The following is a 27,952-nucleotide window of genomic DNA, read 5'->3' on the forward strand; positions in this document are numbered from 1 at the left end:
TCCCGACTCCTCCCCTCCAACATCCTCCTTCCACCCCCTTCCCCGGCATCCCCCCCGCTTTCCAGGGCATCCTCCCCCCCTCCGGCATCCCCCCCCAGCCCGTGCCGGCGGGTTTCCCGGCGGGATCAGCCGAGCCCCAGCGCAATCCCGGCCGTCCGCCGCCCTCCCGCTCCCGGCCATTGGCCCGGACCGATCTTTCGAAGCCGGGGCGGCCGCGGGCCGGGACCGCCCGCCCGGGGCCGGGGGCGGGAGGGAGCCCCTCGCCTCCTCCTCCTCCGCTTCGCTCTGGGCTTCGTGTCCTCGAGATTTTTACTCCTGATTTCAAGAGCTGCCCCCCCCCCTTTCCTCTTTTTTTTTTCCCCGTTTTTTTCTCTTTTTCTTTTTTCTTTTTTTTTGGGGGGGGGTTTGTTTCTTCCTTTCCCCCTTTTTCTTTTCCTCTTTTCTTTTGTTTTTATTTGCCTTTCCCCTCCCTTTCCCACTTACCACCCCGATCCCCTTTTTCTCCCCCTCCCCTCTTTTCCTTCCTTTTCCCTCCTTTTCTCCCCTTCCCTATTCCTCCCCTTTCCCCATTTCTCCCTCCTTTCTCCCCTTCTTCTCTCCTTTTCCCTCCCCTTTTCCCTATCTTTTTCCCCTTCTCCCTTTTGCCCCCTTTTCCCCCCTCATTTTCCCCCTCCTTTCTTCCCATTTCCCTCTCTTCTCCCTTCTTTCTTCCCTTCCCCCTTCTTTTCAGTCTTTCCCCCTTTCTCTCTCTCCCTCCCCCATTACCCTCCCTCTTTTTCCACCCCTTTCTCCCCTTTTCCCCCTTTACCCCTCTTTTCATTCCTTCCTCCCTTTATCCCTTCTCCCCTTCCCGCACTTCCCCCTTTTCCTCCTTTCCCCTCTTCCCCCCTTCCCTCACTTTCCCCTCTTCCCTCTTCCCCTTTTTTTTAACCTTTTTTACCTTTTAAAACATTTTGACCCTTTTTAAACTTATCTCACTTTTTCATCCCTTTTTTTATCCACTTTTTTCCTTTGTCTCTCTTTTTTCCCCCCAGACTTCTCACCTCCCTTTTTACTGTCAGGCTTAAAAAGATGTTGCAATTCTGCCTGAAATTACCATTGTTTTGCTCTATTTTTGCCATCCTGCCACTGAGGCTGCCAGACTTCACAGCTTCCTTGTGTCAAAAAGAGAGCTGGTTGATCTCAGCCAGTTTGCTTGCCAAGGGCCATGATTTTATGAACAGGTGGGACAATGCCATCTTTTCCTTGCCGTGGGGCACTTTATTCTATCCAATCCCTGTCATTATGTTACACAAGGTGTTGTGGTGCAAGAGCAGAAACCACTCACAGCACTTTCCCTGCTGCTTTTTTCACATCTGAGAGTTTCTGTGACCACTTTCCAGGGCCAGGCAGGTGTGACCCCCAGCTTTCCTGGAGATAGGGATCTTTTCTTGAGATTATTTTCCATGAATAAATGGAAGGGTTATTAATCCTTTCTATAGTGGCACTGTCTGGGTCAGAGCAGGAGAAGGAATTCACCAGGGTTTGGGTTGGAAGGGATCTTAAAAATCATTCAGTCCCACCCCTTGCCATGGGCAGGGACACCTTCCACTAGCCCAGGTTGCTCCAAGCCCTGTCCAACCTGGCCTTGAACACTTCCAGGGATGGAGCAGCCACAGCTTCTCTGGGTAACCTGTGCCAGGGCCTCACCACCCTCACAGGGAAGGATTTCTCCCTAATATCCAATCTAAATATCTTTCTTTAGTTTAAACCATTCCACTTGTCCTAGCAAATGTTTTAATTCACATTAAATATTTTAATTCACAATGAATTTTTCTTTTTAGCCAACTCCCACACCTCAATGCTGAAGGGAAGCACGGGGTGAGACCAGTGAAAGCACAAAGTGCCTCCAGTCCTGGTGCTGTTGTCCAGCCCAAGCCATGGTTTAGAGCAGGCGTAGGCAAGGGATATTCTGTTTTTCCCTGCTGCCACTAGCCTGGAGGAGCTGACAATCTAAATCTAAAATCTAAAAATCTAACAATTTAAATCTAAAGATTACTTGTTCCTCTCCATTTCTCCATCTATACCCCCTACTCAGGCAACAGGAACAGAGATCAAAGGGAGAGAACAAAAACTTCTACACTAGTGAGAACCACTCTGTGCTGCCTTTGTGCCAAGCCCTGCTATAGCTTTTCTCTGCTTCTGCCTGGTGTTAGTGCTACAGGAGGACTTCAGCCTATTAAAGTCTTTTGCTGTGGTGTGGGGTGAGGAAAGTCAGAAATGAAAGGAATGTTTTCCTAAGACTTGCTAGTTTTATTTAGTTTGGTTCAAAATAGCCCTCTGACCAGGATCATACTAAATTACAGCAAGACATTGCATTAAGGTGGACCTGAAACTCACTGCTTGTGATGTGGGAAAAGTTTACTGTGACACTTTCTGAGTTCTTTGAATTTTGGGATCTTGATCCTGGCTAGGTACAAATGGTGATTTTCCTGGTAACAGCAGTTGAAAATCTGGTTCTCTAGTTTGTGTGATTGTGCTGAGGAGGACCATGGCCCTGCCCTGAGCCAGGAGGTTGTGCTTTAACCCTCAGAGGTCCTTTGCAAACCACATTGCATTATAATTCCATATAGAAGAAGATTGTAAAGCTGAAGAACATGGAGATGTCCAAGAGGATGGAGAGGCCCAGTGGGCAACAAAGAGAAAGGAATGATTAAAACTGACAGAAGGTGGATTTAGATTGGATAATGGGAAGAAAATCTTCCCTGGAAGGGTGGGGAGGCCCTGGCACAGGTTTTCCAGAGAAACGGTGGAAGCTTCGTCCCTGGAAGTGTTCAAGGCCAGGTTGGATGGGGCTTGGAGCAACCTGGGATAGTGGAAGGTGTCCCTGCCCATGGCAGGAAGTTGAAATGAGATGAGCTTTAAAGTCCCTTCCAACCCAAACCACTCTGTGACTGTGTTGATCCTATAAAATGAGCTGAAAAGTAGATTGGTACATTTTGGACATGCCTCTTTTCCCTGTAGATGGGCATAGAAGCAAAGTCAGCACCCAGAACTCCTCATCTGGATATCTCCCATAAATAATTGCACAGTAACTTCATGACAAGGCAATGAAAGACGCCTATAAAATAATCCCTGTCACTCTCATCCTCCAGCAGCACAGCCAGTCAGGCTGTCAGGCTTCATGCAGCACTTGTTCCCAGTTTTCTTTGGCTCCTGGGACACAAAGCAGCCTCGGCAATGAGAGGAGAACAGACTCTGCTCTATGGCCAAGTAGGTGAAAGGCTGCAGTGGCTGCTCGGTGTAGCTTTAATGGCACAAAGAGCTTGTGTGAGAGACATAAAAGCCCTGAGTTTAACCAAATAGTCACAAGATGGGGGCAAAAAAAGGTGAGAAACATGAAAGGAAACAAAATGTGAAAGAGGAGATGCAGAGGAGTGTGAAGTGGAGGGAGAATTCCTTTTTGCAGGAAGCACACATAGAAGGGTGTGTCTGCTCCTCAGGGTGATGTAGAAATACATAAGCTAATGAGTAAGTCAAGGATATCATGCTAGATTAGACTGGAATGGGAAAAGAAACAGGACAACTTGGTAGTTCAGATATCTTTACACTGTGACATGCATTGGTTTAAGGTAAAAGAAATGGAAACTACATTTTAAAAATGTAGTAAAAACCAGCCTTTTATGTGTTTGTTGTCTCATCCTTTACTGAGTTTTATGTAGAAGTTGCTAAGACCAGGTAAGTTTCTTTTAATTTGGTTTTTAGAAAGGACTGGAGCCTCCATTAATACCTGGTTGATTTTGACATTAGCACCCAGCCTGGAAATGCACTGTAACTGTGCAGTAGTCCCCATGGATGGAGGGAAAATCCTCCTTTCCCCCCATTTTAAACTATGAGATCCATCACTTGGTATGGATAGATCCATGACATGTGGTGGGAAAAGGAGGCAGCAGGAGAGAGCAGTGAACAAGGGGTGTGTGGGAAGGACATGGGAGCAGGTACGTGAAGAGGAAAAATGGGACGGGCTAAGACAGAAAGTGGAAACTGAGAATATTGGGAGAAAAATACAGAGAGGATCAGATTTAGCTGCATCTTTAGACTTTTAGATACCTTTAGCTACTCTGCCAAGGAAAAACAAATGTAAGGAGAGAAAGGATCCCACGTTTTCCCTCCCTGTCACTAGAAGAAAAGGCTGAGGAGCTCTGAACTGGGTGAATAATAAATTCAAACACAGTGGGAAACAGCTAAATCACATCCTAACTAGGCTGGGGAATGGGATGCTGGAACATGGAACCTGAGGTGAGAGAACCAGTGGTTAGGTAGGGATGCTGTAGCAATCAATATATTTTAAATAAAGACAAAAAGCTATCTTAGATGTGTTGATATTTTATACTCTGACATATTCCAGTGTTGATGGCACTTGTTCCAGTCCTGAGAGAGTGGCTGAGAGCTGAGTAACTTTACGAGGGAAACAACCAACAAAGAAACAGAAATCCCCATTGTGCCCTGACTGGCAGGGATTCCACATTCTGCAGTGGATCTTGGGCTGGCAGGAGGATTATCAGGGTCAGGGCACAAACTGCTCTGGCTGCCAAGGAAGCAGAGGACAGACTCACACTGCTGGAGTACAGAAAGCAGCAGGCACTGCAAGGCCCCACCAGGACAGGAATAAGGAGAGAAATGCTCTGTTCTAGTGCTGCCTTACAGTAGAATCTCATTTGTAATAATTTCTAATGAAAACTCTGTCCTACAAATGTTCTCCTGCTATCATCAGATTCTTTCCTTTTCTCCTTATTCAGATTTTATTTTCAAATGTATAAAAGTCTAAACAATTACTGCCTCACTCCCTCAGTTACTAATCTGAATTTACTTCTTCTGAAGGACAAAAAATAAGCTTATTTTTATCTCATCCCTTACATATTCCTGGTTGCTTTCTCTGGCAAGATGTAAACTGCTCCCAAATCCCAATCTTCCTCCTCCTGTAATTCACACTATACTATATTAATTCTTTCCCTTTGTCATGTTTATTTTTTGCATCTAAATTTTAACACTTAGTTTTCAGGGCAGAGAATTAAGCAAATACCTCATAAAGTTAATATGAGCTGAAGATACATAATTTATATGCAAAATCAAGAACTTATTGCTGGTGTAAAGTGTTACCAATCCAAAAAAAGAGTTCTAGGTACAATACTAACTCTTTTAGGCCAAATTGTCCAACTATTACAGCTCGTTCCCAGTAATACAACAGGAATAGAGGAAATATTTCAAGTTTCTCCCACTTCTTCTGGTGTTACACTAATCCTTCCAGTGGGTCCTCAGCCTGGTGCAGCGAGCTGTCAAGAGCTTCAAGCTCTTCCCTGGTAGGAGTACAATGATAAAATCAGTGTTTTCCTCCGGCATTTGCTTCATCAGCATGGCTGTTTTAATTGCACTGATGACAGCAGCTTGTAAATCACACCACCACAGTTCCCATGGGCTGTCATCCTCAGCTTTTCTTAGTCTGAACCAAAGCCAACGACTGGTTCTTCTTTTAGACTTTGCTCTTTTAAACTGTATTTCAGCATTTGTTAGTTTTTCTTTAAATTTTTTTGTGGTTTCGGACCTCATCATCTGCTATTCTAACTCATTTTCCCTGATGGTAAAAGAAAGGCTGCTCTCCTTTCAATCCATCTCCTCCTTCCCTGATTACTGGTTTGCTCACCACATGCCTGAATATTTAGTGATCCCTCATCACCCAGGTCTCTTGGATGTTTTAAAGTATGTTACAGCCAAATCATGGCAGTGGCATAAGGAATTTTAATACATTTTCTCCAACTTCTGGTGATCCCCAGCCATCTGAGATGCCAGAAATGATTTGCAGCCAGATCAGAAGCCTGAATCAAAGTACATCTCTTATCTCCCCTTGGATTTTGGGTGATCTTTGATAGCCTGGGTAACTGGGTCACTGCTGGATCGTGACAGTAGATATGGAGATGGGAGTAGTAGAGGTAAACAAGGAGTCAGGACACTGAAGGTCTCCTTTTACCAAGTAAATTGTCTTCCAGCAGAGACTGTCTGGATGCCAAGAGTCACAGCTGGATGCAGGATGTTGGCCAGTGTGTAAGGGCAGCTGGATTTCCCTTGCAGTCTTTATCACAAAGATCCCATTCTTGTCTCTGAGACACCCATTGAGATCCTGAGTGTGGCAAGTGCAGGAGAAACAACCACTGCTGGCGACTGGCAACTCATAGCAGGACATGAAAACCTTCACTGCTTAGGGTTGGATGATTCCAGTAGCCTCCATGTCTTACCTCGGGTTGAATCATCTGCTGAGGGGAAAACAAGCAGAGACACAGATTTTATGTCAGAAGAAACTTTGAAGGGAATTCCAAGGATTGTTGTATAATTTGTCTGAGAAAATGTGTTAATAAGGTGTTAACACCCTTTATAGCTGAAATCAGAGATTGGCATATGAGGGGAATAGGAGTGCAGTTTATCAAGCTCAGTGGCCCTTAAAAAAACAAGTTTCCAAAGGTTTAACTTGTGTAGGAAGAATTTATTTTCTTTTAATGTGTTGTATAGAAAAAATAAAACTGTTCTATGTGTTTCTGCCCCAGTATTTATGAGGAAAACTCATAAATATCAAATAAATTTAAGACTGTTATTATTTTGTGCAACAGATAATCAGAAAAAAATATGAAACTGAAATAGTTACTGCACAGTTCTGAATATAATTTTTATATTTTAAAATATGCTAAACATTTATTAGTGTGTTTTCTGGTGAGATGGTTGAGAGCCAACATAAAAAAAAACTTAATTTTTGCTGAGATCAGGAGAGAACCTTTTCTTTCAAGGTTGACAGTGAAAATGTGTAGAAGCTCACTGCATTAGCTGTGGCATTGCTAAAGGGAAGGAAATAAGTATGTTTGATCAAGTGTTTTGCAGGGATAGAATTCCAAGATGTGATGTAGCCATCAGGTGATGCTCGGAACACGAAGGGATGCAGCCTGGTGGTTCTTTGTTTCTATGGTTACATTCAACTGGAATTGCTGTAACTAGGTCAGACTGGAAGGTGTGAATGAAAACAAAGAAATTTGGAATCAATAATGAGAGATCAGGGAGAAGAATGGTGCTACTATGGAAAGGGAGGAGGGAGAGGAATGTGGGGGGAGGCATTTTAATGTACATTTGTAATTCATATCCATGAAGTCCCACGCAGATGGATTTTTAGCATCATTCATCTTCTAACACTATTCAATAGTCTGTTGTATGAAGAATCAGCTGCAGGGTTATGTCATATATACCTGTGGCAACACCTTTCCTCCCTCTGGCTGCATATCCAGGAAGGAGCAGCCAAATGGAGCCATAGGAACAGAAGAGGCTGTGGCAGCTGGAAGGGGGAGGCAGGACAGATGGAAGAGAGGGAGGGGTTTGCTGCAAAGGGGAAACAAAACTCAGGGTAAGGAAGATGAGGCATCCTCAGCCCAGAAATAAGGAGAAACAGGTTGTGAAAGTGGTTCAAAAGAAGCAACGTGAGTGTGGGGAGGGGGAACTCCCTGGAAGCAGGTTGTAGCCGGGTGGGGGTCAGTCTCTTCTCCAGGTAACAAGGCAGGACAGGAGGAAACAGTCTAAAGTTGCACCAGAGGAGGTTTAGGTTGCATATGAGGGAAAATTGTCAAGGGTTGTCAATCTCTGGAATAGGCTGTCCAGGGCAGTGGTGGAGTCACCTGGAGGGATGACCTGGAAGGATTTAAAGGGCAGGTAGATGTGGCACTTGGGGACATCTTTTCGGTGGTGCCCAGTAACAAGATGAGGAGCAATGGCCATAAACTAAAACACAAGAAGTTTCACCTCAACACGAGGAATAACTTTCCATTGAGGGTGGCAGAGCAGCGGAACAGGCTGCCCAGGGACACTGCGGAATTTCACTCCCTGGAAGGATTCAAGCCCCACCTGGACGCCTCCCTGTGTCGCCTACTCCAGGTCACCCTGCCTTGGCAGGGGGGGTTGGACTGGGTAATCTCCAGAGGTCCCTTCCAACCCGAAAACTTCTGTGATTCCGTGACATGGGTTAGACGTGCCTCGGCAGCGCTCGTTGGTCCCAGAGAGTTTCTCCAAACTAAATGATTCTGTGAATCATTCCAGCCTGGACAGCCGAGCACGCCTGTTGCGGGAGCCCGAATTCCCTCCCGTTCCGTGATGTCCATCACCAAATCCCCCATTGTCCCCGCTCCCCTCCTGTCCCCCCGGTCCCTCCGGCCTCGGGGGCGGTCGCACGGCGAGGGCGGCCCAGTGGGCGTGGGGGAATGGCAGAGGAGGAGCCGGGCCGAGCTGAGATGAGCCAGCCGAGCCGAGCCAGCGCGGAACGCACCGGAGCCGGGCCATGGAGGGGCTCCGAGCCCGGCCGGGGGCTGCGGCGCTTCACCTGGGAGGAGATCGGGCAGCGGAACGGGCGGGGGCCGGCCCCGCAGGAGCGGTTGGCTGGTGATCGACAGGAAGGTGTACGACATCAGCCACTTCTGCCGGAGGCACCCGGGAGGCTCCCGGGTCATCAGCCACTACGCCGGGCAGGACGCCACGGTGAGGGGCGAGCGGGGGAGGGGGATCCATCCCCGGCATCCCGGGGCGGGATGGAGGAGGGATGCGCGGGGGAGGATCACCGGGCGCGGGAACAGCAGCGAGCAGCTCGTGTTTAACACGTTTAAGGAGATACTCTGTTCACACGGACGGTGTGAATTGCCTTCTATGTGCAAAGGAATATACACACCCCGCACTTCTCCTGGGGGACTATTTTTAAAAGGAAACATTTTTAAAGGAATTACGAAAAGGAATTTCTCAAAAGTGTGCGAATAGGGCGACTGCAACCGGGCTTTAATCTGGGGGAAGACCTCTCCCTAATTTTTGCACGCAGAGTCAATAAGACTATTAAATGTCCAGGTGTGGCACAGGCGGGTTTCACAGTGACACTGCTGTGTGTGCGCACGCAGAGTTGTTTGCAAGTGCAGGGACGCACATCCAGCCTCCTGGAACTTTAAAGAACCGAGCACCGTGTTTCCAAGAGATGGCACCAGAGCAAAATTATTACTGAAGGTCGTATTTCAGTCATCAAAAGAAATGAATCACTCATGCCTGGATGCCAGCAACTGTTGTGAAGCAGAGTAGATGCTGTTTGATCGAGCTGGATGTGGGGTGACTTTGTTCAGTGTGTTTCTTTCCTTTATCTGCTTATGTTTTTCACAGAAGAAAGTTAATTTCTCCAAATGTACCTATTTGGACCCAAGGGTGGGGATGGGATGTGAATCTGCATCAGGAGCGGTTTTGATGGGCTACGTTTCAATTTTGTCTCTGATCAGAAAGGATGGAACTTCAGACCTTCATGTGAAGATCTCATCAGATAAATATCACTTAAGGCTGAAGATGACATGTGGATTTGCACACTTCACACGCACTTCATGAGTTCAGGATGCACATGTGCATTTGCAAAGCCCTATCACTGGAACAAGTTGCCCAGAGAGGTGGTAGATGCCCCATCCCTAGAAGTGTTCAAGGCCAGGTTGGATGGGGCTTGGAGCAACCTGGGCTAGTGGAAGATGTTCCTGCCCATGGCAGGGGGGGATAAAATGAGCTTTAAAGGACCCTTCCCACCCAAACATTCTGTGATTCTGTGATCAGAAAAGGGTCAGCACATGGTGTGAGCATGGTTGGATGGTGGGATTGCAGCCAGCTGCATTCCTTAGGTGATATCATCATTGTCACTGCTGGATGCAGTTGAACTGCTGACCACTCAGGAACCCCTGCCAAGTTTTGTTTTCCGACAGTTTTGTCCTGGGATTGAAAAGAACTCCTCAAAACCAAGAAAAAATGGGAAGTGAAGAAAGAGCACTTTTGGTTTGCTGAATGCCTCTGGAGTGTTCTGATTTCTAGAAGGTACAATCAGCCATCCCTTCACCTCCAGCTGGGATTGCACTGCCAGGTTTTACAGCCCTCATGGAAAGGATTGGTTTAAATGTGTGGTACCACCCTCCTCTGATCTGGCCACGTACTCCTCCCTATTTTCTTTCCCCTTTTCCAAAGAGAAAATGCAAATGTTGGTTCGCCTCTCTCTTTCCCTCCTTTATTCAGTAACCCTGAGCAGAGAGGATGCTACAGCTGACCCAGAGTTGGCAACATGAGCCAGTTTTTTGACCCCTTTCCTGACCAGAGATCTTTTAAAAGCACAATTTATTTTAAAAGCACATGATGACCGAGTATAGTGATAAACAGTCCATGGTGAAGGAAGATTACACAGTGACACACAATAAGCAAATATTGTCTCAGAAAAGAGGAAACAAACATCCTTAGGCTGAGGGAAATAAATGTTGGGAGAAAAATGTGGAAAAGGGGATAAATGGGAGATCTTCAGTAGGAATTAGATGTCAAACTGCCCTGTGTGCTCAAGGGATTTGTAATTTAAATGTAGGGATAGAATGTGAGTATAATATAGAATGTGATAACAGTCACTAGTGATTCTTTTCACCTGGTTGCCATGGAGAAGGACATTACATTTAAATTATGAAAGTCATGGATTTCCCTGCCAGGGATCTTTTGAATGGTAAGGCTGGAAAAAGACCTTTTCAGAACCATCCAGACGAAAATGAGACAGGGAACTGAGCTTCAAATCATAGAATCACAGAATGGTTTGGGCTGGAAGGGCCCTTTGGGACCATCCAGTTCTAAGGCCCTGCCATGGACAGGGACACCTTCCACTAGGTCAGGTTGCTCAATGATCATTTATGGTGTGAAGAAGGCAATAAGATTTGTGGCAGTAAAATCTAGTTGAGCCAGCTCCCTTAGCTGGGTTGCTTTCTGCTGAGTCCAGTATACCACGAAATATGTTTCTTCTTCTGCCTCCTGAATGATTGTTTTTCTCCATCCCGTTCCTGTGTCTGTGTTTCAGGATCCTTTCATCGCTTTTCATCTTGACAAGACACTGGTAAGAAAGTACATGAGCCCACTGCTGATTGGGGAACTGGCACCAGATCAACCCAGCTTTGAGCCCAGCAAGAATGTAAGTGTCTTAAAAATTTGGGATCTGGGTTGAAATTGAGCTATTTAATTTCTATTGCTGGCAGCCAGAATTCCTTGTACATGATATCGTAGTATCTCCTGGAATCACTCTGTTGGCTGAAGTTTCCCCTTCATTCTATGTCATTATTAGTATTTTCTGGTGAAGATTTGTCTCCAGGTGACCCTCAGCTTTTCCCTTTTTCATCCCTGAGGGGGGAAACTCTGCTGCTCTTTAAGTTCCTGAGGCATTTTCTGACCAGCAAATGCTTTTGGGTCTCCCCACAGAAAAAGCTGGTGGAAGATTTCCGTGAGCTCCGTGCAGTGGTTGAGAAAATGGGGCTTCTCAACCCCAACCACACCTTTTTCCTCCTGTATCTCTGCCACATCCTGCTGTTGGATGTTGCAGCTTGGCTCATCATCTGGTATTTTGGAGCATCCACGCTGCCTTTCCTCTTCTCTGCAGTGCTTTTAGGCACTGTTCAGGTAAGGAGCTGGGGAAAATAATCCCCAAACCCCACATTTGGGTCTTAGGTGCTCATTGCCACAGGAGAAATCGTATCATGGACTCCCCAAAATGCTGCTTCTTCCTGGTTTCCACCAAAGGGGCAAAACTTCAGGGCTGCTGTGATAGAGCAGGCTTTGCCCTGCTTTTTCCTCCCCCTATTCCATCAAAGCCCTCCTTATTCCAGCCTCCCTCATACTATGAAAGCCATGCTCCCCTTGTGAGCTCCCCTGTGCCCGAACTCCAAGGCTGTGTGCAGGGGCCAAGCCACGGCGTTCCCATGGGAACTTGCAGGGAGTTAGAGGAGAGGACAGAGCAGCTCTCAAAGCCCCAGCTATTCCTCCTGTGGCCAGCTGATCCCCTTGGAATTACAAGTACTCGGAGGAGGCAGCAGCAAGCTGCTCCTTAAAGGAGACTTTGTTGCTGATTTCAGTGCAGTTTTGTGAGGGAATAAATGCTGTTTCTTGGCATCACGGCTGTTTTTCTCCCAGGATTTCTTTCCTTCCTCGTGAAAACAGCTATCCAGGACTACAAGTCATTAGGCAAAGTCTGGAGTACGCTGGTTTGTAGTAAAAGAGGAGTGTTTGGATTGAGTCCTGGTAGTGGGAGTGCTCTTGCTATCCAGGGATACGTTGCGAGGAGCGTGGGAGAATAAAGCCCTTTTCAGATGCAGACCCTCCTGACACTTCTTTTTCCCTCAGCTGCACTGTTGCTTGTTTTTTTTTTAATTCCAGGCCCAGGCTGGCTGGCTCCAGCATGATTTTGGACACCTCTCAGTCTTTAGCAAGTCCAGGTGGAACCACTGGGTGCACAAGTTTGTGATCGGCCATCTGAAGGTGGGCACTGGGTGCTGGGAGGGGCTGCAAGAGCAGAATGAGGAGAAAGCAAATCCAAGGAGCTGCTGGACAGGGAGGATTAAAGGCAGAGAATACATTTTTAGGGCACTCTCTTCTCATCCCTTCCCACAGGGAGCCCCAGCCAGCTGGTGGAACCACCTCCACTTCCAACACCACGCTAAACCCAACTGCTTCAGGAAGGACCCCGACGTCAACATGCACCCCTTGTTTTTTGCTTTGGGGAAAACACTCTCTGTAGAGGTGAGACCTCATAAAAGCTGAGAGGTTGCAGCAGTGGGATTCAAATTTGGAAAGCTGCAGAGAGCTTGGAGGCTGCAGAGCATTTGGTTCATTGAGCAAGTTTTATATAGTGCTACTTTGCCTTTCACTAATTCCCAGTATTCCTTAGTAGTACCTCAATATTTCAATGCTTCTGAGATCTTTATATCGTTAAAATTTCACTAGAAGTTATTTCTGCTAGAAAATAAGAATGAAATATCTGCCATGATTACAAGTTCATATTTCCCTGCTGAGACACTCGCAGTGGTATGAAGATAAAATGACAAGCTGTTCTCTCTTTACCAAGCTCAGTGTGACTAATTGTAGTGATCTGGGGAATGAAGCAGCAGATGAAAAGCAAGGGCTGTCTGGAACTTTTACAATCACTGATCAAAGAAGCTATTTTGGTGGTCTCAGCCTGACAGTGGGTGTCAGAGTGGCTCCCATCTGGAGTCCAGCTCTATTTCTGGTACAACTCAGGAGATAATTGAATGGCTTTAGCATTTGCTGTTTCTTTAAAAAAATAGTCATATAAATTCAAAATGTCACTTTAAATGCTCTGATTTTCATTGAAATTAAGGGATGGGCTATTGGGAATTAGTTTAGACATGTACAGGGATATAATGGCATTCCTAAGGAAGTCAGTGACATGATCTGTTATGTTTATACAGCAAACACTGAAAAATTAACAGTCTCGGAGGGAGGCTAATCTATTCACTCTCATTCCCATGGACACAGTTTAATGTTTAGGTGCTCATTTATCTGCTTTGAAGACTAATTGCAAATAGGTAGGAGTTGTACACGCTGTCATCTTTATTAATAGTATCATAGGTTATTTTTTGGAGGGGGTTTTTTCCCTGAAAATCCATTTGGCAGCAAACTGTTTTCAGTGCCTCATGTGGGTTTCGATTTAAGCATTTTTAGGCAACTTGTGCCCTCTGTAGGGATGGAGGTTCCTGTGCAGGTCACTGTCAGTTTGCAAGGGAGTGCCCAGCCTCTTGTGCACCCAAAGCAGGGTGAAAACACATCATAGCAGCCACAGACTGAGTAATTTGCTTATTTTAACAGCTTGGTGTGCAAAAGAAGAAATTCATGCCTTACAACCACCAGCACAAGTACTTCTTCATCAGTGAGTAACTCACCCCTCTGCAGTTCTGTGGACAGCAGCCCCTTCCTTTTCCAGCCCATCTCACTGGGATAATTAATGCCTCTACAATCTGTTTTTCCACTCTAGTTGGTCCCCCAGCTCTGGTGCCTCTTTACTTTCAGTGGTACATCTTCTACTTCGCCGTGCAGAGGAAGCAGTGGGTGGTAAGTCAGCTCCAGCACAATTTTGGACAGCAGGGGTGACTTCTCCTTGGTTTGTGGATAAATTCCACTGTAAGGAATTACTGGGAGGAACTCTGAGCTGTGTATCTCTGTGGGAATATGATTTGGGCAGTAATGTTTGCTGGGGGAGTGAGGGTACCTTCCACACAGCCTTTGTCTGTAAAAGATCCATTGGATAACAAAGGGGTTTTGCAGGAGGACTTGGTGAGACTCTGTTTTGCAAAATGATACATTAAAAATCAAGTAGCTTTCAGAAAGCCTAAAATGGAATCCTCACAGTTCAGTGTGAAGTGAATCAGGGAATGGGTAGTAGATTTTCAGAGTTTTTAGGGAGATGGCTTGTTAGGACTTTGAGGAACAGCGTGGTTTTTAGAGACTTTGGAAAAAATTCAGGAAAAAAAGAAGTTTCTTCTCTGAGATGGGGCTAGAGAGAAGGCATCCTGCTGTTTTATTCCTGCCTGGGAAGCGGGATGGTCAGGAGAAAATGAACATGAGGGGAAGAAGAGATTGCAAGAAATGTGAAGTGGAACAAGAAAGGATGAGATGGAGGTAAACCAGAACTCGTTATTCTTTTAATTGGCTGGGGTTTTGCTTTTCTCACTGCTTGGTTTCTCTTTAGATCCAGAGGAAAATAGGATGCTTTAGGGCATGTCCTGGCTGGTGTTTGCCCTGTGCTGGGCTCATAAAACCAGGATAATTCCCAAGCGCAGGAATGGCTGGTGTCAGGTTGCTTTGTGATGGGGCCAGGGAGGAAGAGTCAATTAATAGAAGGAGGTTTTAAAGGGAGTGATGGTAAATTCAGAAACCAGAAATTCTTCCTTTTAGTGAAGTTTTCTCTGTTCCCTGTACTACAGGACCTGGCCTGGATGTTGTCCTTCTACATCCGATTCTTCCTCACCTATTTGCCCTTCCTGGGGGTGAAGGGTACACTGGGGCTCCATCTGTTAGTCAGGTATCATTCAATTTATAATTCCAACATTCTCTTTACCCAGTTTTTTGCTCAGCTTTTCTTCAGCTCCCTGGTTATCTTTCTCATGGCTCCCTGTTCTTCTCTTTCCTAATGCCTTTCAGCAAGACAGAGGTGGTTTTCTGTTTTTGTGTCTTTAGAAGGTGGAAGGTGTGTGTAAGTCTGATCTGATCAGATGTTTGGGGTTCCTGGTGTCCATTTCGTCAAGAAAAACACAGCTTGTGTGTGTACAAGTGTTTTGTGCTGATTTGTTTTGGTTGGGTGTGAGACCTGCAATGGGTTTTTATGTGTTTGTGTGCACAGGTTTATAGAGAGTAACTGGTTTGTCTGGGTTACACAAATGAATCACATCCCGATGCACATCGATTATGATAAGAATGTGGACTGGTTCTCTACCCAGGTAAGACCTTGTTGATGGAGATCTGTGACTCTGAGGGGAGAAGTTACACTTCTGGGTGTGTAAAGCCCAAGGGAGCTGATCACTGAAGTGGTGGGAACTGAGAGAGGGAAACACAAGCAGCTTGTCCTCACTGTGTGGCGTGATCAGTGCCAGGAAAGAGGTGCAGAAGTGCTTGACACTTCAAATGCTGAGCACAGGAGTCTCAAGAGGAATAATTAAAGATGTTACAATGCCCTTCAGATAGTGGAAGGATGGTCCAGATCTCTTTTGTGCTTTGTTTTATTTTAGTTCTGAAGTCATTACAAATTTTTCTAAATTAGAGAGGTGAAAGTCGGGGTTGTTGTGGCTCATCTCACTGGGGAAGTCAAATCTGTGCTCTTAAGTCCCTGACAATCACATATCTCAGCTTGGCCATCTCTTGTGGACTGGAAAGAACTCTTGGAGTTGCTGTGTTCAGCCAGAATTCCCATGATGATGAGAAACCTGTACCTCCTTGCTGTTGGGTTTGAGAAGGGGCATTCCTAAAATAGCACTTAAAATATTACTTTTTTTTTTCTTTTCCCTCAGCTCCAGGCAACCTGTAATGTTCATCAGTCCTTTTTCAATGACTGGTTCAGTGGACATCTGAACTTCCAAATCGAGCACCAGTGAGTTAAAACATGGGTTGGGAATACCAGGGAGTTTCCAGGAATGCTAGTTACACTAAGGCTGAAGAACCTACAAGGCTGATAGAAAAGATAATATGGGGAAATCTTGTGTTCTTCGTATGGGAATGGAATGGGAACACAGAAGATTTTTGGAGCACCAGTGAGCACCACCATGGCCTCAGATAAGAGGTGCAATGCACAGGGGTGGGAATTATCAGTGGCACGAGAGGGACCATTGCAAAGCACTGATGGCTGTGACACAAATGGAGGTTGGGGCACTCCAAGGGTTAGAAGCACAGAAGAGGGCCAGGAATTCTGTAAGGTGATGACAAATGCCATTGAATCCCACTCTTGTTTTCCTGCAGCCTTTTTCCTACAATGCCAAGACACAACTACTGGAAGGTGGCCCCTCTGGTGAAGTCCCTGTGTGCCAAACATGGCATCGAGTACCAGTGCAAGCCCCTGCTCACGGCCTTTGCAGACATTGTGCAGTAAGTATCCATCCACTGTGTCCCCAAGTGAAGGGTTTTCCAGTATTATGGAGGGAAAATGGGACAGACAGGCCAGGGGAGGGGTCAGCTTGGCTCACAGAAGAGTAGGTGGTATAGATGACTATGAAAAGAATGGGAAAACTGTGCAGCCACGGCACTGGTTTCTGTCACAGCAGACAGAAGGTGTCCGTGGGAATGACCCAATGCAGAGCTCCTTTTCCTTCAGCTCTGAAGTCAGAGATGCTTAGGATGCCAGGTCTGGTACCTCTGTCTCCAGGGAAAAGCGATGTTTCCATAAAGATGAGTTTTAACTGTCATCCATTCTTTGGTTTTTTATTCCTTTCTTCCCCTCCTTGCCCCTAGGTATTTGTTATTCCATCAAAAATTCACACTTTCTCCTTTTATTTTCATTCTAGTTAAGTAATTACATTGTTTGCTTTAACCTTCCAGCCTTTGTCTGATGTAGCCCCACTGGTTTGTTTCTTCTTCCTCTTTTCAATGGGTCTGTAACCAACACTTCCTTGTCTCTCAAGGTCTCTGAGCAACCTGAGCTAAAGATGTCCCTGCTCATTGCAGGAGGGTTGGACTAAATGACCTCTAAAGGTCCCTTCCCACCCAAACCATTCTGTGATCTCCTTTGCTTTATCTCTAGGTGGAAATTCTTCCCACAAGGACATTGTATTTCATTTTCTTGTCTCTAAAGAAGTGTGGTTCTCTCTTGGCAGCTCTTTGAAAGATTCAGGGGAACTTTGGCTCGATGCCTACCTGCATAAATAAGCAGCAGTGGATCCCTGCAGAGGAATTCCCCAGCCTTGCTGCCTCCCGTGGTGGTCACCGTGAAGAGGAGGCCGAGCTGGCTAAGCTAGAGGTGGGGAGAGGTGGCACCACTTGATTCCACTGATGAATGTAATTAATTTGATGGATTTTTGTAAAGATGTGCTCTTAATTCTTCTTGTGCTTCTTTCATTCCTCTTTGGTGCTGAGTTATGGGGAAAAGCTGAATGGAGGAAGTTGTTCCACAAGCTGGGGGCAGCTTTGAGACAGGGAACAGATTCCTTTCCATCTGCTGATACTTCATTTAGGAGGGGAGTTTCTTATCTAACATAGGTTTTTTGGTGTGGCTCTCATTGTGAGTGTAAGAATGCTGAGACAGCACGAAATCAAGGAATGTGGGAGTTAGTGAAATATGGAAGCTCTTGGGAATTGGGTAGGTCTAGTATTTTCAAATACCTGTTTGTAGTTAGTGAGACCCCCAAACCAATTTGTATATATGTGGGTGAGGTGGAGAAGGTGCAGGCAGCAGTACTCTGGGAATAGGACCTAGCTGAGGTAAAGAAACAGGAAAAAAGAGGTGATTCCACATGCCATATTCTGTGGGAATGCTGTCCTCCACGTCTCCTTTGGAAGCCTCTGGGTTATTTGTCCGTTGCTAACATCCCATGGGGAATCTGCAAGTGGTTTCCACAGTGCCAGACTTTGGAGTGTTACAAACCCATTCGTGAAAGTCAGAAGAGATAGGAATATGTCACATCCATACTCAGGATCCCTACAGGGGTGACTAAGGAAGCAAAAGTGTTCAAGGCTGGATTGGAGGGGGCTTGGAGAAACCTGGTCTAGTGGAAGGTGTCCCTGCCCATGGAACAACATGATTTTTAAGGTCCCCTCCCTTCCAAACCATTCTGTGATCATTCTATGAAAAGGGTGATCATAATCAGTCTGTGATCACCTGAAGTTCTGGAGGTTTTTTTTAAACCTCTGTTAAGAGGAGACAACTCCTGACTCCTGGCCCAGGGAGCATGAGGTGTTCCTGTCAGAGCTGCAGACAAATCTAATGAAATTAGGAAAGTGTTAGGGGGTGGGCCACTGTTTAAATGTGTTTAACTTTTCAGTCAGCTGGGTATCCACAGGCTCATATCAGCCAAAACGTTGCTGGTTCTTCCTCTCTTGGATGTTGTGCCTTCCAAACACACCACAAGAAGGGAACATGTGCTGTGGGATTTATTGGAATAGCCTTAGTGCCTTTCCCAGGGTCTTTTCATTTACCACATCAACAATACAGATGCCAAAGCAGGATACAACACCTGCCACATCACTAATGAGGATGCTCCATCACCTTGTTACCCCAGGGATTAGTACCCAGAAGGGATGGGTTGATCTTGAGGAACATGTGGTGCTTTTGCCAACCAACATCCAAGATCAGAATGACTTGTGAAGGAATGGAAGAAATGCATCTTCCCAGGCCAAGAGTGTTGTTAAGCACAGGATAAAACTGTAATGGAAATAATAAAATAATCATTAAATACCTGTTGATTAAGACCATAAATAAAATGGACCTTAGTTATTGTTTTACCTTGTTTTTTCCCTGCTCCATTTCTCTCCCTTTTATTAGAACTGTTGATGGAGGAAAGACTAATAATAAAATTCCTTATCTTACCAATTATTGCTGTCACCAGAGTAAAATATGTCTGCACTCTCTAAAACATGGAACAAATCCCCATCCACAGCTGCAGAGAAAGAACTGTCATAAACCTCTTTCTCCAAAATGAGGAGAAAAAGAAAAACAAATCTACTCCTGATTTTTGGAAGCTGCATGACTTTGTATCAGAGGGCTGGAGCCCCTCTGCTCTGGACACAGGCTGGGAGAGTTGGGAGTGTTCAGCCTGGAGAAGAGAAGGCTCTGGGGAGACCTGAGAGCCCCTTCCAGTGCCTAAAGGGGCACCAAGAGAGCTGGAGAGGGACTGGACAAAAAGTGTGGCAAAAGAGGTAAGCAGAAGAAACTCCACTTGTTGCTGAAGTGGGCTGTGAGTGTTCAGCAATATTGAGGCTTCTTGGGTTTGTTTTTGAATGCTCAGAGTCAGAACAATCATTATCTGGATGTTTAATTTTGAAAATAGAGATAGATTTGAGCTACTCTCTGGGCTGGGATGGTCTGGGAGTTGACAGTTTTGAAGAGAATGGTCTCTCTAAGTTCTGCTTTACTGCCTAAGACTTTGGACACTCCTGTGTTTTCTATGTTACAATAAAGAGGAAACATCCACAAAACAATAAACCAAATGCCTGAATAACCAGGAAAAAGAACACAGATTCAGAGTCCTAAAGGGGAAGAGCGAAAGGGGACCTGAATCAACATAACCAGAACTGAATGTACTGAGTTTGCCGGAAGATCTCCAGGCTCAAGAAGAGTTTTCCAGAGAGTTCTCCAGGCTCAGGAAGAACACTCCAGGCTCAAGAAGAGTTCTCCAGTTCAAGAGGAGAAATACCTTACATAACAACTTCAGTTTCCGTGAGTACTCTGGATTCCTTACAGTCCACAGTAGCATATTACTCTTAAGCTAATAATACTGACATTTTACAACAATATTCAAATGCAAGTTCAAAACCCCTTTCAGGTTCTCTGGACCTGCACTGAAATACACCTTTTTGGAACAACACTGGCCTCAAATTGGGCATTTAGTGGAAACCCTTTGGCTTCACAGTTCAGCCTTAAAGTGGAACCTGAATGTTGTGGAACAGCCACAGGGTGGCAGTCGGGCATCAGAAGGGAAGGAGGACTCCCCAGGGAATCAGAAGGGAAGGATCAGATGAAGAGACAGACTTTTGGCAAGGGTGTGGAGGACAGGACAAGGGGGAATGGTTTCCCACTGCCGGAGGGCAGGGTTAGATGGGATAATTGGAAGGAATTCTTCCCTGTGAGGGTGGTGAGGCCCTGCCACAGGCTGCCCAGAGAAACTGTGGCTGCCCCATTCCTGGAAGTGTCCAAGGCCAGGTTGGATGGGACTCTGAGCAACCTGGGCTAGTGGAAGGTGTCCCTGGCCAAGCCAGGGGAGAGGATTTAGTCCCTAAAAACGTTCAAAGAAGAAAAAAATCAATCAGGCACTTGCATGGGGTCTCTTAAAAACAGTAATCAGATGTTCATCAGGCTTCAAAGATTTTCCAGTTAAGTGGAGTGTCCTCGGACAAAAAGGTGGCTCCAACCTGGACTAAATCACTTTCTTCAAATCAGGGAGAGACATTTGCAACAATGGAGTAACTGGACTTACAAAAATGTTCAAACAGTTAAGGGTGAAGGGGTAATTGAAGAGGAAAACACTGTAGCTTTCCCCTTCCCAACACCCACTCCTTTTGGTTTGTTCATGGGGTGGATTTGCAATCCTTGCCCAGCTTCTGTGTGTGTGTGTTTGCTTCCATTATCCCAAATTCCTGAAGAGGTTAATGGAATTTTCTCCATCTTTAGAAAAGAAACAGAATGGAAGATGATTGTAGATCCATGCAAGATAGATAATGGATGCAGCTGAACCCCTGGAAACAGGAGGATTTGTTGCTTCCCAAGATAGTTCTTTTATAAGGAGTATAAAGGGATTTCTTAACAGGTGAGGTAGTAATGCAACACTACTCATGGGTGGGAGAGGAAGAGGATTGACATGACACTGGAAGAGAGTTCATTGACATGAACTTGGTTTCTCTGTGATTTGCATCTTCTACAGAGACTGGGATTAAGTGTTTGGAAAATGGGGAGGAATTTCCACACAGTTTTGAAACAGCAATAGAAGTAATACAGTGATGACAGTTTATATGAAATGCTGGTTAGAATTATGTTCTTTAGGCAAAAATTCCAAAAGTCTGACTGATCCATAGTAGTCTGCCTTGATTTGGTCTCCAGAACAAACCTGGCTTTTTGATTTTTGCCCACCCCAGGAAACACCTCTCTACATCCTCTGAACCATGGTCACCGTGCCTTGAATGGGAACTTATTGCTGTTAATGCATAAAATGGAGGTTCAGTGTTTGTGCCTATAAAAATAGAATGAAAATTTCTCCACAACATTGGTTTTAAGTTGATTTTTAACTTGTCCAGTGCTCAAAAACCTACTTGATAGCCAAGCATGTGAGCAGGAGCAGAGTCTCATGCTTCCCCTGTTAAAACAGGATGCTCTTAGCAGCATAATTTTTTGTGATAGCAGAATATTTTTTGTGATGCTCTTTCCCTTTTGGATTTCCTTTCTGGGGCTGTTTTTTTCACTGTTTCACCTCTCCTGCCAAGCCTGTCTTTTTTTCCACTTTCTCTCCCCCTTCTTCTAAGGCTTTGGAGAGGGGAGGTAGGATCAGGTAGGGCCAGTCTAGCAGTCTCATGGGAATATTTTAAGTTGTTCTATGCCTAGGTTAGGTTTAATTTCTTTCAAAGTTATAAATACCTAAAAAATATTCTATGTAGATATGTCTGCTATCAAGATTTAGGGAAGAGATGCAGGAAAAACTAAATCTTCAGGAAAGATCCTTATTGTGAGAGAATGAAATTGTTGGAACTCCTTGAGCCCAATGAAGGAAGAGGCAGTGACTTGACCATAAAATGAGAAGTTTTATAGCAGACAGTACTTCAATCTGTCAGTGATAAAGAAATAGCAGCTGAAGTGTGAATCAATACCAGTTCAAACTGTACAGGAGGTGTAAATTCCTAATGCCAAGGTTAATTGCCCAAGAGCAGGGATAGATTATCCACTAAGAGAAATATCAAAATATCAAAATTCAAGAATAATTTAATTTTATAGCAGATGACTCCTTGTAAACTGTAGCAGTTGTTTGCTTTGACTCAGAAAGAGATTAGGGCAGTCCTGTGGGCAGAATTATCCTAATTGGGTCACATCCTGCATAATCCACCTTTTGGGATGCACGAGTGCCTTTAAAACAACCATTTAGCTGCAGACCCAGATAGAAAGATAACTTCTTCTGGCAAGAAGAGATGCCAATGTTCTAACAAGTGAGTCTGAACTCCTCTTCAGGATCATCTCACAATCAGTTGTGAAAAAGAAACAAGATGAAGTAAGAAAAGTTGGATGTTGCCCAAGTAAAATAAAAGGTGAATGAAGATGCTGCCAATGAGCTCAGACTATGCCTTAGTCATTTTGACATTTTTCTCTATTCTCTCTTCTCCCCTCATCCAAGTGGAAGATCAGGAACCTGTGACTTCATTAGAAACTAGAAAGCTAAAATATTTCTGTCTGGAGCAAATATTCCAAATTACCAAAAATAAAGGAATAAATAAAACATAACAGTCTGGATAATGGTCTCTAGATTGCCTAGACAATGTCTGCCTAATAATCATGGAATCATGGAATGATTTGGGTTGGAAGGGACCTTACAAACCATCTTTGTTCCACAACACCTTCCACTAGACCGGGTTGCTCCAAGCACTTTAGAGCCTTGACCGCTTCCAAGGATGGTGCAGCCTCAGCTTCTCTGGGCAACCTGTGCCAGAGCCTCCCCACCCTCATTTATTCCCAATATCTAATAGGGCAGGAATGGGGTGTAGCTTCCATGTACTTACTCCAAGCTGGAGAGTTACAAGGATGCTTACAAGCGTTGTAGGTGTTGGCCTGGTGCTTGAGTATTTTCCTTTATCAACCAGACATTCATGTACAGCTCTGGAATATCCTTTGTCCCTTGAAATGATGCTGAAGGCCTGTGAGGCCATGTGAGGATTCTTACATAAACTCCATATAAGGAGTATATAAAATTTATGGGACTTGCATCCCTTGCAAGGAGGGGAGGAACAAACTCACAAGAGCATCTTGGATTGATGAGGAACAATCTGCGAATAAAAAGAGTAGTGAAAAGGTCATGGAACTGCAATTAGGAATTGCAATAGTGTCAAAGAAAAATTAAACTTCAAAAGGAATTAAAGTAAGTAGCAAAAGCCCCCTCAGCCGTGTAGAGGAAAAATATGACTGATGTCCTTGTGGGCAGGGTAGGATGTAGAAGTTTAAGGATGATGGACATCTCAGAGTCAAAATGCACGGAATATACAGCACAACATGTGTCTGAGGAAGACAGAGGCAGATGATGAAGGCTAGGGAATTGAATTCTGGTCAAATAGACCAGGAGGCAAGTTGTTGCAGGATCCCCGCTGCACATATTGCAGAGGTTGGAAGGGGGCCCAGGACCCATAGGAAGGACAGACAAAGGAAGGTGTTCTGTGTGTAGGCTGTGGGTGTCTTAATCCTTGCTTATGTCACTTTGTTCCTAACTAGTGTTGCACAAGTCAAGAATTAAAACAAACTTTCAAGCAGAGTCACCTTTCCGAGGGTTTTTCCCTCTGTGGATCAGCAGAATATTCAGAAGTGTGTCTGCAAGTAGTGGGAGCTCTGCACTGAGCACAGAAAATGCTATAAAATATAAATGCTAAAAAAGCTATAAAAATGCTACCCAGATGTACAACAGTGGGAAAACAAAATGGGTTTGTTACATTCATTTAGCAATTTGATCTTGAATTATGCTGTGTCTTATTTTTCTTTTTAATAATATATAATGCTACCTGTGCACTTGAGAGAGAGCCTTTTTATCAGCTGTTAAATTTAGAATATACCATTTTAGATCAGCTGAATTTAGATCTTAAAACCACAGAAGAGCCCATGGAGTTCTGGCTTCCATGAATTTGAATGATGCAAAGAGTATATTCATATTTCATATTTAATTGGAATTGCAGGTTAAATAAGAAACACAAACCAGAAAAGTACACGGTGATTGATGAAGAGATTGATATCACCCTTGTTTGAAAAGAATTTGGGGGGTGTAACTACAGCTGGTGTGTGTGAGAGAAGGTCACATCAGAATTACAATAGCAAATCCTGTCAGGCTTTACATCTCATTGTGCAGCATTGCAGCATCTCCTGGGTAGGGACTTTAGGAACTTGCTCAGAAGTACAAAAAAATTACATAATATGTGTCTTAATGCAAATTATTGTTCTGTAGGGAGTTTTGGGTGAGAAGGCTTATTACAGAACCTATTTTTAGATGTCATTATAATTAACAAGGCACTCGTTTTGGGGTTTTATTGTTCAGCCATAAAATGTAACCCAAAATTGGGAGGGAAAATGTGGTATTTCACAGATGGTTTTTTCTGTTTTGCAAAGGATATAGAGGAAAAAAACCATGTGTTAACTTACTACTGAAATCTTGGTTAAGGAATGAAAAAAAAATTAATAAATACTTTGAATATCTGAGCAAATTAAACCCCTCAAGGCAGGGAAGAGAAGCAAACATTCATTGCAAACATGACTGTCTATGAAAAACTCCTTGATTTTTCTTCCCATCCCTGAAATTACATGGTATTCCTGATGAGTAACCCCATCTGAGATACGGGGTTGTGTCTCTTAATGTGGAATATGCTAAAAAAAAAGAAAACCCAGTCCTTTTCTCCTCCTGACTGATATGGTATCTTCTAATGTTCTCATCAAGCAACTACTGGATTTATCTTTTCTTTCCAAAACAAAATTGTACCGACTGCAAAAGTTTTTGTCTCTTGAAAAGATTGAAGAAATCTTTCCAAATGTAGCCTTGTCCTGAATTACGGATTCCCCATTAAGTTTTGTGCTGGGGATAAAATAATTATAACTATTTCCATTTCCTGGCTGTGTTTGGGAAGAGGCACATCATAGTCACAGAAGAGGGAGTTTTGAATGATAGTCCATGAAATCTGGGAAGAAAAACAGGCTCTATCTACAGGGAGCTGTGCGCTGGCCTGTGCATGGCTGCAGGTGAGTTCCCTGCCATAGACTGGAGCCACTGTAGGGAAGAGCATCCATGAGTTCTCCACAAAGGCAAGATGCTGTCCCATGGCTTCAGCGCAAGGTCCTGCTTTTCCAGCTCTCTCTACTGTTGACAGCTGACTCTGGAGACATGTGCAACCTATAAGTGGCTGTCTCATGTTGAACAACTCTGAGTAGACTGTAAATCTTGTAAAGTAGATGTTCTCCATCCAGCTTTTCCCTGGAGCATCACTTGGTAGGTGCTGTCACAACACGTGTGACAGGCCCCATGAAATACTTTGTTTCTGTAGAAAAGGTGGTCAAAAAACCCTGTAAAAAAATTGGTATCCTATAGGAAAAAATTCCTCAGAGCTTGAAGGAAAAGGAGATTTTCTTAGAAATGAGATCATAAAATTATTAAGGTTGGAAAAGACCTCTAAGATCATCGAGTCCTACCACTTCACAGAATCACAGAACCACTTCCAAGATGCTTTGGGATGTCTCAGTACTAGATTTATTTCTGGACCACATATCTGCAGTGGATTAAGCTGCAAATATTTATGGGGGATAAAAGTGTTGATGCAACAACTCCCAGCTGAGGAGTCACATACTGTCTTTCTGGAAATCTGGGAAATCATGTCAAGTCCCTGGGCAAGGAGTTTCTTAGTCACAAGAGAACAGCTGTGAGCACATGTACCAGCTCCCAGGAGCACACGACACAGATTTTGGCAGGTCTGTGGGTAGTTGTTGCAGAACACTGAGTGTGGTGTAAATTCACTTTGACAGATTTCCCAATAGTTTATCTGAGTGAGCATGGCTGTGGCTTTCACTCTCTGGGCTTTTCCATGCAGCTCTGAAATCTGTTTGGTGACCTGGATAACACAGACAGAGCTTCTGCTTTCAGACTGGGAGGGGATTTAATGTTATGGAATATCAATGGGCATTGCAGGACCCTCTGGATGGGAGCTGATGGAAAATAAATTCAGACATTAAATATTATGCACACTGTTAATTCAGAGAAAAAATATCTTAAAGTTCCCAAACTTAATTCATCTAATTAGCAACAGTCTGGTGGGTACTGGCACCCACAGTGTGTGTTAACAGTGAAATCACAGCTGACTGTGTTTATAAACAGAGACATCCCATATTTGTTCACACCTGGCTCTGTGACCAAAATCAAACCCCTCATTTTTATCTTCTCCTTTTCAGGTAACTGCTGCATTTACAAGCCTGAATACAGGGCCGTGGGAAGGGGGTTTTTTGTACTTTCAGCCAGCTGTGGAGTAACTTGATATTTTCACATGTCTATAAAAACCACATATGTGGAAAATTGCGCAAACTATTGCATATTTTATTTTCAGCACCTCAAGTACTAAACATGATTTAGGTAAGACTCCACACATATACAATAGAACATGAACACATCATTGGCGTGGACACTCTCAACTTTTATTTAGAGCAAGATAAAGAGTTACAAAATGCAATGTGACAGCAGAGTAGAAATTGTTCCTCCCATTCTTTTATCACTGTCTTCTGACGAATACCAACAGTCCCATTTCTCTTTTACTTTGGGTGGTTCCACCATTGCCATATGTCAGGAACTTCTACACAGCTGTTTTGGGCTTGACTTATTAATTCACAAGATGCTACATGATTTAAAGAATTAGAATTGTGTAAGTTAGGATTCTGTGGCAGTCAGAAAACTGCTCGCTCCATGCAGGGCTAAGGGCAAGGCAGGTGTCTGCTCTGTGGAATTTCAGCTGTCTCTATCCAACTGCTTTTGGGCTGTTATTAATTCACTGGGGAACACAAAAACCAAGACTTCATATTTGTCACTGTGTTTGCAGTCTGAGACTGGCACAGAGTAAAAAACTGAGAAGCTTCATTGTCTCTTACAGCATGAATATCCTGTGAGCTCCATTCCAGAGTCACTCAGGGACAAACTCTTGAAAATAAAGTTATTTTACGTAAATCAAATGGTACTTTTCACCTCATGAGAGGGATATCAGATCACCTCTGCTTTGATCAGCTCTTGCCCGGGCCTCCTCCTTGCCATCTGCTTGGGAGACAGGGAAAACAACTCATCCTGCTGAAGTGCCTTTGGCTTTCCGAACTTTCTTTGTCTTTCTTTATCTTTCTGTCCTGCCTGAGGTCTGCAACTTCAGCTGAGTGTTCCCAGTCCTTCTCAGAACTGGGAGCTCACACAATTCCCTCCTTTCTCTGGATCACAGTGTGTGAATTGTCTGTGAAACTCACTGTCACAAGAGGTAGTTGAGGCCTGGAACTGGTCAGATTTCAGGCAAGGATTGGGCATCACTGTAGGCAATATTTGGGGTTACAGACATAATAAATTCATAAGTGCAAATAAAAAGGGGGAAAACTCATGATTTTTGATTTAACTCAAATCTGTGGGAACAGACTGTACCATATCAGCCTGCTGCTTGTATCTTCCTCAAAAGCACTCAGGGCTCATAATTTTGGACTAAAAAAATCCAACCAGGATAAAAAGAATCCTAAATCTCAAGTAGGGCAGTATTTCCTATATGAGGGCTTAGTTTTTCTGGGTCATGGGCAAAATTTATGTGGATGCATAGGAAGCTTGGCATTGCCTTCTCTCTGCTATTTGTTACAGCTGAGAACTCTTCACCTCTGTACTCATAGCAGATCTTCTCAAAATCAGATATGCTCAGATTTTGTCTCTTCAGGAGCAATGTTTAAGTGAGGTTAATTATGTCAACGTTGCCTTTAAACATGGCTTTAGGAACTCTGAATCTACAGCCAAATTTGGTGCTAACAGTTATTATTGTTATTATTATTATTATTACTCCTAATTCCAAAATATTCTAATGCTATAGACTTATGAATTAATTACTTGAACAATTAGATGATTGAATGAGTCAAGAATATACAGGAAACTCTGTTTTCACAGCTCTACGTGAAGTATACAATGAACAAGCCAAATTAACTGGAAATAAA

General features: G+C 44.2%; 1 protein-coding gene across 1 annotated transcript; it reads left to right on the forward strand.

The window, feature by feature from the left end:
• The first annotated feature begins 8,268 nt into the window (after positions 1-8,268).
• LOC103757301 (acyl-CoA (8-3)-desaturase) lies at positions 8,269-18,892 on the forward strand. Its single transcript, XM_025896053.2, is given in 13 exon segments — positions 8,269-8,435; positions 8,437-8,538; positions 10,895-11,005; positions 11,290-11,487; positions 12,241-12,342; positions 12,475-12,603; positions 13,690-13,750; positions 13,856-13,932; positions 14,805-14,902; positions 15,221-15,317; positions 15,885-15,964; positions 16,330-16,455; positions 17,181-18,892. Coding segments are annotated over 13 exon segments (1,374 nt in total). The 5' UTR covers positions 8,269-8,294; the 3' UTR covers positions 17,233-18,892.
• The last annotated feature ends 9,060 nt before the right edge of the window (positions 18,893-27,952 follow it).

The sequence above is a fragment of the Manacus vitellinus genome, unplaced genomic scaffold, assembly GCF_001715985.3.
Source record: "Manacus vitellinus isolate BGI_N305 unplaced genomic scaffold, ASM171598v3 scaffold_57_pilon, whole genome shotgun sequence".
In the NCBI taxonomy this organism is placed as follows: Eukaryota; Metazoa; Chordata; class Aves; order Passeriformes; family Pipridae; genus Manacus; species Manacus vitellinus.